Source organism: Artemia sp. Qi Xiang Cuo, chromosome 6 (genome assembly GCF_049724085.1).
Source record: "Artemia sp. Qi Xiang Cuo chromosome 6, ASM4972408v1, whole genome shotgun sequence".
Lineage (NCBI taxonomy): Eukaryota > Metazoa > Arthropoda > Branchiopoda > Anostraca > Artemiidae > Artemia > Artemia sp. Qi Xiang Cuo.
In genome coordinates, this window is record NC_142799.1 from 53,723,954 (window position 1) to 53,738,574 (window position 14,621).

At 35.2% G+C, this 14,621-nt stretch overlaps 1 protein-coding gene across 1 annotated transcript in view; it reads right to left on the reverse strand.

Annotated features, from left to right (window-relative positions):
- The window catches only part of ORMDL (sphingolipid biosynthesis regulator orosomucoid 1-like), a 32,220-nt gene extending 18,352 nt beyond the window's left edge, over window positions 1-13,868 (reverse strand). The window contains exons 1-2 of the mRNA XM_089090829.1: window positions 13,807-13,868; window positions 8,053-8,240 (exon numbers count right to left, since the gene is read on the reverse strand). Of these exons, the coding sequence (XP_088946955.1) occupies window positions 8,053-8,223 (171 nt within the window). The 5' untranslated portion in view covers window positions 8,224-8,240; window positions 13,807-13,868. The remainder of the gene's footprint in view (window positions 1-8,052; window positions 8,241-13,806) is intronic.
- Between the last annotated feature and the right edge of the window lie 753 nt (window positions 13,869-14,621).

A 14,621-nucleotide genomic window follows, 5' to 3' on the forward strand; every position in this document is an offset into this window, starting at 1 on the left:
CAACAATAATCAACATAATCAGTCTGTTTTAACACTAGGCAATATAATAAGTAAGGTAAAACCGGCCTCTCCCCCAACATTATAATGTACAAAGTACTGGAATCATAAGAATGGTAGGCCTAGCTTACGACTGTGGTGGTGGAACAACTTGAAGCTCCGAAAATTGATGAAAATTTCACTAATTAGTGTTTTGAGTTTTCCTTGTTTTTCGCGGTGTATCTGTAACTTAAATCTTTTCTTCGAAAAGTGACCACAACCAAAGGGCGTATGTTCAGTTACGTCCTTTGGTTCTGGTCAGTGTTTTCAGGTACGCCCAGGTGCCTATGCTGTAAATCAAAAGTGTGTTAATATACGTCCCTGCAAATGCACCCGCTGGATAGTACCCCACTAGATGACTCTTTGGATCACATAAACTCGTTTTCGTAAAAAGTGTCAGATACGCCCTTTGGTTTTGGGCACGACGATATTTGGGCATTAAAACCGTATTTTTAAAATTATTATACCCCCTCCCTCTAAGTTTTAATTGAATAAACTATACACTCAATGCCTCTTATTGTCTCCCCTACCCCCAATGGTAATTTAGAGGAATGTTTACATCAAAAGAGGCCTTTTGTGATTCATTGTGCATCTGACCAGAGTGTGGGGCATACGATATATAAGAGCAAAGAATTGAGTGACTTGTAAAAGCAAGTGTACGGAGAATACTTGTTTGATGAAAGATGGTTGGTGAGTATAGTGAATGATGAGTGTTTTGTAACTGTTGAAAGATCAGAACGATTTCTCAGGCTAGCAATGGGACACAGAAATAGATGTGTGTAAATTTTTTGTTGGTTAAGCATAAGTTTACAAGTTTTAAGCTTTCTGTCAGTTAATGCGAAGAAAAACGGATTTTATTGTATATTAAATAAAAATAAATTTTCAACTGAAAGTAAGGAGCAACATTAAAACTTAAAACGAACAGAAATTATTACGTATATGAGGGGGTTTGCCCCCTCGTCAATACCTCTCTCTTTACACTAGAGTTCGAACTTTATTCAACTTCTTTAAGAATGACCCCTGAATCATAAAGGTCGTTTTATTAGAATAGATAGCTCTTTTGAAATTACTAAGAAAACTTAGCGTAAAGAGCGAGGTATTGACTAGGGGGAGATTCCCCTCATATACGTGATCATTTCTGTTCGCTTTAGGTTTTAATGTTGCTCCTTACTTTCAGTTGAAAAAACTTGTTTTGTATTTAATTTTTGATCGTTTTTTTAAATAGTGCTGGGAAATTTGTTCATAGAAATGTCCCTTCCCCATGAAAACATCCTCCCACATAATCCCCTCCCCCGACACCCCTCCCCCTCCAACAGAAAAAAATCCCTCATGAAAACGTCTGTATACTTCCCAACAACCAATACTATATGTAAACAATGGGCAAAGTTCATAACTTGCAGCCCTTCCCCCGGAGACTTTGGGGGATTAAGTCATCCTCAAAGAAATAGTTATAAGATTTTCGACTATGCTGAACAAAATAGCTATCTCAAAATTTATCGGGTGACTTTGGGAAAAAATGAGCGTGGGAGGGGGCCTAGTTGCCCTCCAATTTCTTGATCACTTAAAAAGGGCACTAGAACTTTTAATTTCCGTTCAAATAAGCCCTATTGCGATATTCTAGGACCACAGGATTGATATAATCACCCCTGGGAAAAACAAACAAATAAACACGCATCCGTGATCTTTCTTCTGCCAAAAAATACGAAATTCCACATTTTTTGTAAAGAGGAGCATGAAACCTCTACATTACGGTTTTCTGATACGCTGATTCTGACGGTGTGATTTTCATTAATATTCTATCCTTTTTAGAAGGTGTTTCTCCATTTTTTCGAAAATAAGGCAAATTTCTTCAGGCTCGTAACCTATGATGGGTAAGACTAAACTTGATGAAATTTATACATTTCAAATCAGCATAAAAATCCGATTCTTTTGATGTATCCATTGGTATCAAAATTCCGTTTTTTACAGTTTCGGTTACTATTGAGTCGGGTCACTCCTTACTTACTAACTTACAAGTCCAGAGAACATTCTCTGTCACGCGACAACCCCAAATAAATCCAATCTTTCATCCCTTAATTTTATGACTATCTACCTTAGTTTTGCCCTAGGAATGACCAACGGATGGATGATAGATAGACTTATCTATCAACAAATGAAATTACATTTTTAATACAATCCTAAAAAGAGTTTATCCCTGATTTGGATCTCAATTACCCGGACAGTCTGGTTTGGCTTTTTCCACAGTTAGCCACTCCCTGATGATTGCAAAACGCTTGATTTTAATTCACCTGTTTGATAGCAGAGCTGGAAGTCCGGCAAATGTCGATTAGAGTTTTGCTTTGTCACAGGTGAATGAGGTGCGTTACCTAGGTTTCTTCCTGGATTATGTTATATGTTGGAAGCTTCACGGCGATCTAGTTGTAGCAGAAGTTGCAAGAGGTCTGGGGGTTATATGGATATTGAAGCATATTTTACCTCTATCGGCTCTTCTAACGTTGAACCAAGCATTAATGAGCCCCTACATTTCTTATTGTTTTGTGGTCGAGTAATTATTATCCGAATTTTAGAAGAGTGCAAATTTTACAGAATAAAGCCGCTCAATTGTTGGAAAATTATGTTGAAGCCGTTAATGACACAGTATCATGTTTCAACTGTTTAAGAGCGCTTAATCTAGGACAAATTCATTACCAAGATGTAATTTTAGCATTCAATGTTCGTATAATGTGTGTCCTTCAGCCTTTAGCCAGTTCCTTCGTGTTAAAAGTGCCCTTGAATCGTATAATACCATGAATGCCGATGATTTCGTAGATGAGTATCGAGACACCACACGTGCCGGCTTCACTATCCGTTAGTTAGCTCCGGAAAATTGAAATAACGTTCCGACTGGTATTCGGCGGACTCAGCACATCGGTTTATTTAAAAACAGATTAAAGAAGTATTGTTTGAACGAAGAATTATTGTTTATTGTTAAGATTTTTTTATGAAAAAAGTATGGCGAGAGAGTATATTCAGGGGGGGGGGGCAGTTGCCCCCTAATACTTCGGAGAGAAAACATTATTATATAACCCATGCCCTTTAACTACTTGGACATGGACCCCTCATGCCCCCCCCAATAAAAATACTGGAGCTATGCCCCTGAATATATTCATTTTTGTTTTTTTAATAATTGTTAAAAAAAAAAAACGGTTGAAAGTCAAACCGTTATTTTCATTGAATTATATATTTGTTTGTAAGTTACTTATTTATTTTACTAAATTCTTTTATTTAAATTAAAAAAAAAATGCTACAATCAAAGGATTGTAGCAGTCTTTTATCAGGCGCTTTTTTGCCTTCTCTTGGCGGTTGTTGTAAGTGTAAATAGAAAAGTCAGTCAGTCAATATAGAGTAAAAATAAATCAGAACTGAATTTTTCATTTGGTATTGTCATGGACCTAAGAGTTTTGGAGCAATAAAAATCATTATTTGTTATAAACACAGCTTTCAAAAATGAGAAAAAAGTTTGTCACCAAAATTGTCAAACTTTAAATTTGATTTTATTTAAAATATTTTTATTTTATATTACTTATTAATTTACAATTTACGTTTTTATAATAATTTTTTTTTTTTGCAATAAAAACTCTACAACAAAAATAATACTATGACATTTATATATTTCTTTGACAAAATTCCTTCATTTTCATTGAATTATATATTTGTTTGTAAGTTACTTATTTATTTTTACTAAATTCTTTTATTTAAATTAAAAAAAAAGAATATTAACAAAGTTTACTGAAAGTTAATTAACAAAACCGAGACTAGGAGATGGAAGGTCAATTACAATTTTATTACTACATATAGATTACATGAAAAAGAAGAAACAAATAACATTAAAACTGTTGCTTCAACCAAATAAAATAACCTTTAACGGGAACCAGCGGATAAAAAAAAATATATATATATACCCTTGTTTGGTTGAAACTTGTTGAGTAGTAGATTATAAGCAGCCAGACTTTTAAGCGGAGTATCAACCTTTTTTTGCGTTATAAAAAACAATTTAGCTTTAAATAATTAATATTGCTCAATTCACTGCCGTAATAACAACAAAAATTTACATAAATTTTGCACTCAATCATTCACTTGCATTTGCTCAATATATATTTTCTTTCAAGGAGCAATTATATTTTCTTTCTATCTATATGACTTTCCCTACAGTACTTAAAAGGGTATTTGAATAGTTCTGAGAATGTGTAGGTGGGACTTAGTTCCCATCTGAGATTCCAACACTTAGTTTCCACCTGAGAATGTGTAGGTGGGAATAAATCTGTACTTGATTCCTCATAGGAATCAAATTATGTCAACTCATGTGAAATAAGAACAAAAGGATGAGTTGTCTGTGGCTCCGCTGAGGAAATGGGTAATCTGAGGATCTTATAACAACCGTCATCCAGGTAGAAGGTTTCCAAGGTTATAGAACAACTTGCTGTGCATGTTTAATGTGCTAATCTCTTGACAAATATTCCTACTCATACCTTAACACAGTGATATTTTATTAAATCCAAAAGCGAACTACAATGAATTGTCAGTAGTAACAGTAGATGATAAGCAAATAAGTGAAAAGAGAGAAAAAAGCACTCATGAATAAAACCCGATGTAAGAATTCAAAATATGAGATAAAAGCAGATTAAATTAAGCCTGCATATGACAATATGTTTCGTAGATTTAAGCAGCGGAAGCATGGACGCCCATATGGGGGGCAGAGGGGGGCTCCAGCCTCCCCCCTGCCTGAATGATGCTGCCTTATATTTTATAGTTTTTTTAGATTTCTATTATACAGCACTGGAAGTGCCGATTAGACCAGCTAAGCCCCCCCCCCTAAAATTCAGCTTATGGGTGCCAATGAGTGGAAGCCCTCTTACCTGTCTCTCCCTTAAAATTACACAGCTGCTATCATTTCTGTATAGTGAAAAATAACACCTACCAGAAAAAGTATTATTTAAAGATGTACAGGTAAAATCATGCCTAGTTGGGTTCATGAAGTGCCCTATAGCGTTTAATTTCTCCAAATGACAGCAACAAGAAAAAAAAGGAATACTTTTTCTTTCAAGGTCTATTTACCTTTTCTCTTCACCTTTTACCTTCAACCTTCTTGCAACTCTATGGTCTTCTACTATTGCTCTATGGTTAAAAATATACGTGAAGATATCGAGGGGAGGGGCAATTGCCCCCCACCCACCCTAGATTTTGAAAATACTATTTTGGTATTATTATTGGAAAAACAAGGTTTTCATCATAAAAGACAATTGGACATATACGTTTTAACCTCAATGGCTTAGGCCTCATTAAAATAAATCCACTTCTGGCTCTCGTTCAATCTCAAATAAAAGCTTAGGCTTCAATAGCACTAATTTAGTCACTAAAATTATTGCAATCTTTACAACTACTTTGCCGTTCCCCAAATTCCCTATGTTCCCTTTTGGAAGATTTTTACTAAACCTGATAATAGGAAAATTCTTCTATACTTCTTCATGATCTCTAAATACTTGCTGGATCTCCCTCAGAGGCCGTATCCAGAAGGGGGGGGGGGGGGGTTGAAACGCGTCTCCTGAAAATTAGTTCGATTCAGCAAAAACGGAACAAAAATGCATATAAACAAATTTTTGATACGTTTTTTCAAAGTTTTGTTTTGTAAAACCCCCTCCAAAATAACGAGCCCCCCACCCCCTGAAAAATTTTGGAAATCCTTGTCTCCCTCCATAGGCCTAAAACTCAAGAATGCTTCGTAGGTTGGAAGTAGTGGACACTGAAGAGGCTGTGAGCTCATTAGACATAATAGATGAAGGTTAAATATCCTTGGAACCCTCATCTGGTGCTTAATTGACAGATCATACATAATGTAATGATAGACACTGTATCATTTGTTATTTACAAGTGCAATTTCTATTTATTTGTTATGAAATGTTCCAGTACATTTTTTTAATTTTTGAAATCAAATCTCTTCTGGTATGAGGTTTATTGCGGAGTTTAGTTATCGTTAATTATAATCAATTATTTGCTACAATTTTTCGTTCCAAAACAGAGGATAACAAGAAATTATAAGCAATTTGTATTACTGTAAGTGCAGAACGTGCTACAATGTTAGCCCCTTTTTTAGGCTGACAATAGGCTTATGCCATTCTGACTGAAATTAATCAGAAATAATTTAATAATCAATTATATTTAATAATCATTAATCATAATTGAGTTCTGGAACACGCCAAAATTCGGTTAAAGTTGTTGTGTATTGCTTTTTAGGTGTCTAAAGGATATTTTAGTATGGATTTTGTCTAAGGCTATGTGAAATCTCTCCAAAAGTCCCTTAAGAACTCCCAAGGATATCACTGGAGGAGGGGATGGCATCCCCCTAAAGGTTCAAAAGTTATCCAAAGGTGTTAGAAAGGTACATTAAATGAAGAAGAATAGAATATTTTTCATTTTTTCTCCTTGAGTTAATTATTGAACCCTTCCCGACATAAAATTGAAATGACACAGCAGATGCGCCCCTTCCCTCTGAGGGATATCATACTTACGACCAAGGGTGTATCCAGGATTTTCGTTCAGCGAGGTGGGGGTGAGGTTTTTCGGGGGCGGGGAGAGGGGCTACAATTTTTTTTTTAACGGACCAAAATTTTTCATATACATTGTTGCTACGTTTTTACGAAATCGAACAAAATTTCGGGGGAGGGGAGGTTCAAACTGTAACCCCCCCCTCCCCCCACCCCTAGTGGATACGGCCTGGCTTACGATTACCCAATTAAGTGCTATGCTTATCAATCAACTGCTTGAAAATTACTGTAAATAAAGTACTTCTGATCCTCAACATACGGTGAGAAACACAACCTTTACTTGGAGACACACAAAATTAATGACAAGATGGTGAACATTAAAGAATCTTGTCAGGCTGATTTTTTAACGAAATTAAGATTACACATTGAATAAAATGTCTTTTAAAAATCCACCATGGCTGCTTTAGCAAGCATCAATCCAAATTCTTAGTGACTTTTGACAAATCGTTGGACTTCATTCATAATTATCATTCAACTGCTACAGTTAGAGCAATTATTATAATTAGTATTCACTCGACTTTTCAAAAAAATAAAGTTTTTTAATATTGTCAAACAAAAGATCTTAATGTTTCCTTTGATATGGCATGGCACACCACACTCCTTCCAAATATGAAACCAGAATTTCGATTTAGCACAAGAATCAACGAGGTCAGTGAATAGACCTAGTTTAATTAGTAAAGATATAAAATAGAACAGAATCCATACAGAAAAAGACTATACTATTAGATTCTCAATGTAATCCTTATTCTGAATATAGGCTAATAATTGCTAATATTAGAATTATATATAAGCCAACCTGCACCTAATGGGGCCAGATAATAGCCCTAGGCTATATACCAGTTTCCTAATTTTGTCTTCAAGGTTTTCATCACCCAAGATCCGACTATTTTACTTATTGCTGAATTCATAATATATAAAAGACATTGAAAATTTGTCATTGAAAACTTTGAAACTTTCTTTTGATTTTTTTTTTTACTTCTGAAACTTCTATCTTTCATGGTAAACTTCCTAGGTATAACTTGACACTAGATAAAATAATAATAACTTTCTGTTCAGAGGCTTCTTAAATAATTCTGAAATAATTCGTTTTATCAAAGAGAAACACCTTGTATGATTTTTGTACAACCGTTCATTTTCTTCTTTGTTATTAGGGACGTCATTTGAAAGACGGGTTCAGGGGCCTTTACCCCCCCCCCCCAAATGGTCCGAAAATGATTTGCACAACAAAAAAACTAACATTATGGATTCAACTTTCACTCATGCTGTTTTCTGAGTGAAAAGAAAGTTTAGTTGAACAGGGTAGCTTTATCCAGCCAAACAATGATTAAGGGAAATTAAGATAAGTGTATTACCAACTAGCAAGGAAATGATGCTGATTAGTATCCTTTCAAAAAATTGGGTCTTAAACCGGAGTCAAAATAAATAAAACTCTTACCAAATTATGGATAATATTTGTGAGTGTCCAAGCTGTTGAGGTTGACCACAGTGGTATAGAGAGAAGAACTAAATGGAGACCTAAGACGCCTGCCACATATGAAAACCACATGCCTCTACTTGCCAACCAAGATGTGTTTGGATCAGCATCCCCATGAGTACCAATCAACATGGCTTACTTGACTGAAACTATGAATTAGAAAAAAAAAAAAAAACTACAACTAAATATCTTGTTAAGTTGGTTCCTAGCTTAGGCAAGGTCAGTAACTTCAATATTTTTTAAAAGCAGTGTTTTAAGAACTCCAAGTGACATATTGGGTCTTCAAAGCCTACCATTTGGTGAAACTTCTTTTTAGAAATGTTAAGTTCATTCACAATTCAAACAAGAGTTGAATTATTGTCTTTATTTTTTTTTTTTTTGCTTAACAAAGCCAAAAATAACAATAGTCTTCCTAGAATAAATATCCAGGTTCACATTACCAAATGATGATTTTGATAATAAGAGGCAGGGCTATGTGAAGATCCAGTACATGCTCTTGCAGACAAAATTAAAATTATATTGAGGGCTGCCCACAGAAGATCCAGGATAAATTCGATTTATTTGCATTCTTAAAACTACCACTGAAAGCTTCCTATTTTTACAGGACGGAAATTAAATTTATTTGCTTGAATTTCCATAAGGTACAATTCAAAGTATATCTATTAAAGAATATCCTCTGGACAGGTCTACAGCCTAACTGTTTTAACTTAAGCAATCAAAATCTCATAAAATTTTTAGATAATAATAATAATTTGCTAGTTGAATGAATAAATATACTATTTGATTTACTATTTAGTGGTCTTATTGCTCAATTATAAAAATTGCAATTGCAAAATTTGAATTCCTTCCCCAGAAGCATCCCGAGGCTCGTTTTATTCGGGGGGGGGGGGGGGGCGACCTTCGTAAATTTTACCGAATCGCTACCTGATTTATGCCAAATTTTCTGCAGAAATCAAGAATTTTGCTATAATTTTGACCGATTTTGCAAAATTTCGGCCGAAATTTTTGCCTTCAGCGAAAATTTTACCAAATGCCAAAAAAAATTCGGGGGCGGCGTGCCTCTTCCCCCTCGGGACGCTCCTGCCCTTCCCTTCCCATTTTAAGGCCTGAATACTTAGCATGCACACTAAATTTATGGACTCTTTTTTTCTGATTGTCATTATGAACCAGCTGTTGATAAGAAACAAGTGCAAGAAGAATATTAACCATCAAAATAAACAAACTTAGTGTTTAGCCTAAGGCTGTATCCAAGCATTACATTGGGGGGGGGGGGGGTCCACCATAGCATTTAGCCCAGGGCTGAATCTAGGCATTAAAAGGGTGGAGGGCGAGATTCAATAGCAAATAGTGTTGATGGAGTTAGTGCAATCCATTTGAAACATGGTGGTAGACTTCTCATGATGCATCTCTCTCTTCTTATGCAGATGATATCAACCCAGAGGTCCCAAGAAGAGACTATCAGATGATAGTCTCTTTCTGCATTGGAGATCCCACTCCCATTAAAAAAAAAGGGAAAATCCAAGCTCTACTGCTCATCATTTTGTCCAATTACCATTGCAACATCCCTCTGCAGGGTGCTGTTTTTAACAAAACTTGAAGAAATATGATATATCCCTCCACATCAGTTTGGCTTTAGAATGAGGGTCAGGATATGCTGATGACCAAGCTATAATTGCTAATAATGATTCTTCCAGAGCAATCCATGTCCTTTCCAGGCACAACATTAAATGTGCCTTCAATTCCCTTGTCCATGCAGCAATAAGGGCATGCCATCTGCTCCTTGTAGTAGATTTGTTCCAGTTAAGAAGAGGGTCTGTCAAGGAGTAGTCACTTTGTCAAGCCTTTTCACTAACTGAGTTATCAAAGCTCAAGATCTCTTCCTATTTGATCCATCCTATTTGATTTTGTCCTCTATCAGCCTGTCTTTGGTATGCTGACAACATTTTGAATACAGTTGACTCTTGATAACTCAAAATCTTCAATATTTCGAATTATTTTCAATCCCCTTGGGAAAACCTGTCTAAATCAAAGAGAAAACCATGCATAACTCGAAATAATTTTGCAGTTGTATTTTACCCCTGTAAGTCAAAGTGATACAAAAATTACCTCTATAACTCAGAATTCAGTAGGTAAGTCAAATTTAATTTTCACTTTACCTGCATAAGTCTAAGTTTACCTCTGTATCCTGAAGTATTTTCACCATAGCTCTGGAAAACAAAACCCCAGGGCACAGGTTCTAACAAGTCAGTGAATCATAACTGCAAAAGTGGCTGTAAACATTCTCTTAGTATTAAGTATTATACTTTATTGCAGAGTGCATCTTGTTTACATTGTTAGTGTGGTGATTGTGCATACAGTATTCAGTGAAAATTAGTAGTAAGAGACAAGTAAAAATATTGATGGTAGGTGAAAAGTTGGAGATAACTAAGATGGTGCATGAAGGGATGCAAAACAAGAAATACATAGCTGTTATATATAACATCCCAGGTAGTAGGCTCAAGAATTGATTTTGAAGGACTATTGCCAGAATAATATCTTTAATTCTGATGAAACAGCTTTGCACTTCAAGTCCCTCCCTAACAAAAACTATCAATTTAAAGGTGAAACATGTCACAGATGGCACCACAACTTTCTATTTGGTTAAATAATCAGCATTAAAATAGAGACATGATATGTACTGAAATCTAAATCTTGGTTGGTAAATGCAGTGGTTTTACCAGCTTGTGCAGTGATTTTACATATTGTATTTGAAATAGACAATATGCTAATTATTTGGACAAAAAAAAACAGCTAGTAAAAATGGCCAGCCAGTTGGTAATATCTCTTGCTCCCCCCCCCCCCAAACATTTTGGCTAGTAACAACACTGAATACACATCAAACAAAAGCGCATGGAAGAATAGTGAGGTATTTTCCTCATGTTTGACCAAATTAGATAAAACTCTGGGCAAAAAAAACCACAAAATTCAATTCTTTGTGAACAAACACACTGCCATTCCATCTCTAAAACTGGTTAATGTAAAATTTTTGCAAGGCAAAACAATATCTAAATTACAGCCATTAGATGCAGGAATAATAAAAAACTTCAGGGTACTCTACAGAACTGAAGTGGTCAGAAAGGGGGTAGGGGGGCAAAGTTGGAGCCAATTTTTTTATATCAAGAGAAAATGATGGTGAAAAATCAAAAATGAGCCATATAGTGCCATAAAGACAAAGATATACTAAAGAAAACTGACCCCTTTCAGTGAATTTCTAACACTGAAGACAGAAAGGTGTACACTATCAACCTCTTAGAGGCCAAGCAATTTGTCAAGAAATGTTGGGATAACATAAAAAGCAAAACAACAGCCAACTACTTTAAGTCTTGTGGATTCAAACTGCCAGAAAATTAAGCTGAAACACAAAATGGGCAATAAGTAGAACAAGTGAAAGAACAACTAGAAGTGGAACTACCAAACAGTAAAATCAAGGCTAAGTGGAATGAGGTATTAATGCAGCCATCATCAGACAAGATACCAATATTTGAAGAATTTACACTTGATGACAGGGGGTAGCAGTAACCAGCAAGTTAACTGACAAAGAAATTGTAGAATCCCTTACCATTGGTGAGGATGCTCCTTTTAATGGCAAAAAAAACAGGAAGAGGGGCCTAAAGAAGCCAAAGCTGCAGTTTGTACTTTTAGGGATATTTTCTAGAGAAAAAAAAAACAGTAATGTACCAGATAATATTGTTTTCGTCAGTTGTTTCAACCAAAAACATGATTGACACAAGTGTTGTCAATGTTCTTGAGCACAAGACATGACCACCTCATTTATCTTAAGCTCCCTATAGGATCCTCAATCCACCATGCTCTTTTCCTTCTATAGCTAATACATTGAATTTCAGCAGCTTATTCTTCTACAGATGCTTCTAGCTAGTCTTTATAATGCCACAGCACTTCCTCACATAGGCTACTGTACATCAGCTCATACGCAGAATTTCAGCAGCTCATTCTTCTACTTGATGAGATCATACATTGAATTTCAGCAGCTTATTCTTCTACAGATGCTTCTAGCTAGTCTTTATAATGCCACAGCACTTCCTCACATAGGCTATTGTATACTACTCCCTTTTGGGAACTGCTAACAAAAACTGAAAAGCACAAAATCAGATCCTATTTTTCAGAATTGATAAATAACTACTCCATCTGCCTCCATGGTACAGCAGCTCACTAATTGTTGTTAAATTCAAAGTAGCAGACCCTGCAGTCTTAGTTGTCTTTGATTTTGTCCTAAATTTATTTATAATTTGGCATTCTTATTTGATTTTGTTGACAATTGTCTTGTATTAGGCTATTATTTGTCACTATTTTCATTGTTCTGCTAGTATAAAGGGTTTTTTTGTCTTCTTTTCTTTTTTTTCATTTATGCTCTGTCCTTTTCAATTTTTTGTAGATGGGTTTTCAATCAAATAAACAAATAGCCCAGGCTATATACATACTTTACCAATTTTGTTTGCTTGCATTATTTTTTGTGCTTGTTTTGGTAATATCCAAGATCAGCAGCTGTACAGAGTGAAACATCTAAATAAAATGAGGTAGAGCAATTAGATTATTTGTTTAATGCACTTTTCAAACATCATAATTACATTGTTTGGGTAATATACCCCCCCCCCCTGATGGTGCCAGATATAGTCCTAAATAGTTATATTTCTTCATTATATATTGTTTTTTACTGGTTTGTTGTATCCTTGACCTGTGAAAACAACCAAATGATTGCAATAGAATCATAGGATAACAATATTATTTCAAAATATTGAGAACAATGGAAGAAAACACAACAATGTAATTAATAGAAAGCTGCTGCATATCCAAAAGTGATAATGAAATTCTGATTCTAGAGGTAAGTTTGTTCCTCAACTATCTGAATACTCTGTTAATCTATATATTTTACCTTACATCATAGGCCTGTCTAAAACAGTAGACTAAGCCTAGACAAGGTAATAAATTACCTTTTGTGGCCTCTTTAAGGGCTGAAAATTGAAATTCCCCTGGAAACAATTATTATATTTGGAAATAGCATAGAAATGGCATTGATGCTATATGCCTAATTATCTACCTATAGAAAAGGAATCATGTTAAGAAAATCATTCTTACTTTATAATATGCAGAATAATTGTAACTAACACATTTTGCATCCAGCCCTAATAGGCTATAGGCCTAATCCCCCCTAATGTGAAGATAGGCTATATAACACTAATTAGCCTATATATTTTGGTACTTGTGTGCAGGGGCATTACTTTAGTTGGTAAAAGTACTGCATTTACTAACCAAGACTTAGACTTCAGTATATATCATGTCACTATTTCAATGCTGTTTATTTAAAAAATTGGAAAATTGTGGCACCATCTGTAAAATCACAGCAGGAGTTGGTAAAACTGCTGCATTTACCAACCAAGTTAGAAATTTCTGTAGATGACATTCTGTATAGCTTAATTAGACTGAATGGAAAATCAAAGATTATTTTCATTTTATTATAGCCTATCTGATATCTACCTTATTCTAGCCTAAATGTTTACCACCTAGCCTACTTTGGGCACTGAATAAATTCCAGTAAATTTCAGTTATGCAGCCTAGGCCTGTCTCAACTAGCTGTGCTACGGTTTAAGATAGGAAAAACTTGGGCCCACCTTCAATCAAACTAAAAATTGTAATATAGGGCGCCCTTATTTAATTCACCTTGCTTTATTATTGATATTTCATGCAGCAAGAGCCGTGCAGCGTTGCCAGCGCTTTGAGATAAATTTTACCGGTTCTCCGATCAAAGCTGTACCACAAACATGAATTTGTACCATCTGAACAATAGGTTAAAAATTCGCCACTTGTGTCGCTTTGCGACGCTCGCAGGTAATTATGTTTAATTGATTTCGCAAAAACTGAGAAAAGGTTTTAGGGTAAGAGCAGGAAAACTAAACCCAAGGCATTAGCAACCTCATAGCTTGAAATATGAAGAATACTTCCATAAACTTTCTCAGATTAACAAAATAGCAGACCCAAACCACTAAAAGCATTTTAGAAGAAGGTTTTAGCAAAATTATCTGAAAGCGTTCTCGAATCTGAATGTCGGGTTAATCCTATCTTTCGAAATTTTCGGCGTTAAGGCGAATAATGTAATAAATGGATAAAGTAAAAAGTCCAATAACGTAATGTCAACAACTTATAATCCACCTATAGGATGAGTAACGAGCACCAGAAGCTACAAACAAAACATATCAGCAATCACGCCATGAAAGTGACTAACACCATAGATTTCCATGGGTCCACGGACTAGGCTACCCATCGGCGAGTTAAGCGTTGACCATATAATGCACTGGTCATCCTACATAAGTTCTTGGTCGATTCTACTAATCAGAACTAAAATAATTTAAAAGAAGTATTTCGACTATATTGCGAAAGAAATCAGGTTGAACCGTACAAAGGTAATAAAATTGTAACATGCCAAAAAAAATTTGTGCTAGTTGGTCATTTTTTCTGGTGTTTCTTCTTGTAGTCCA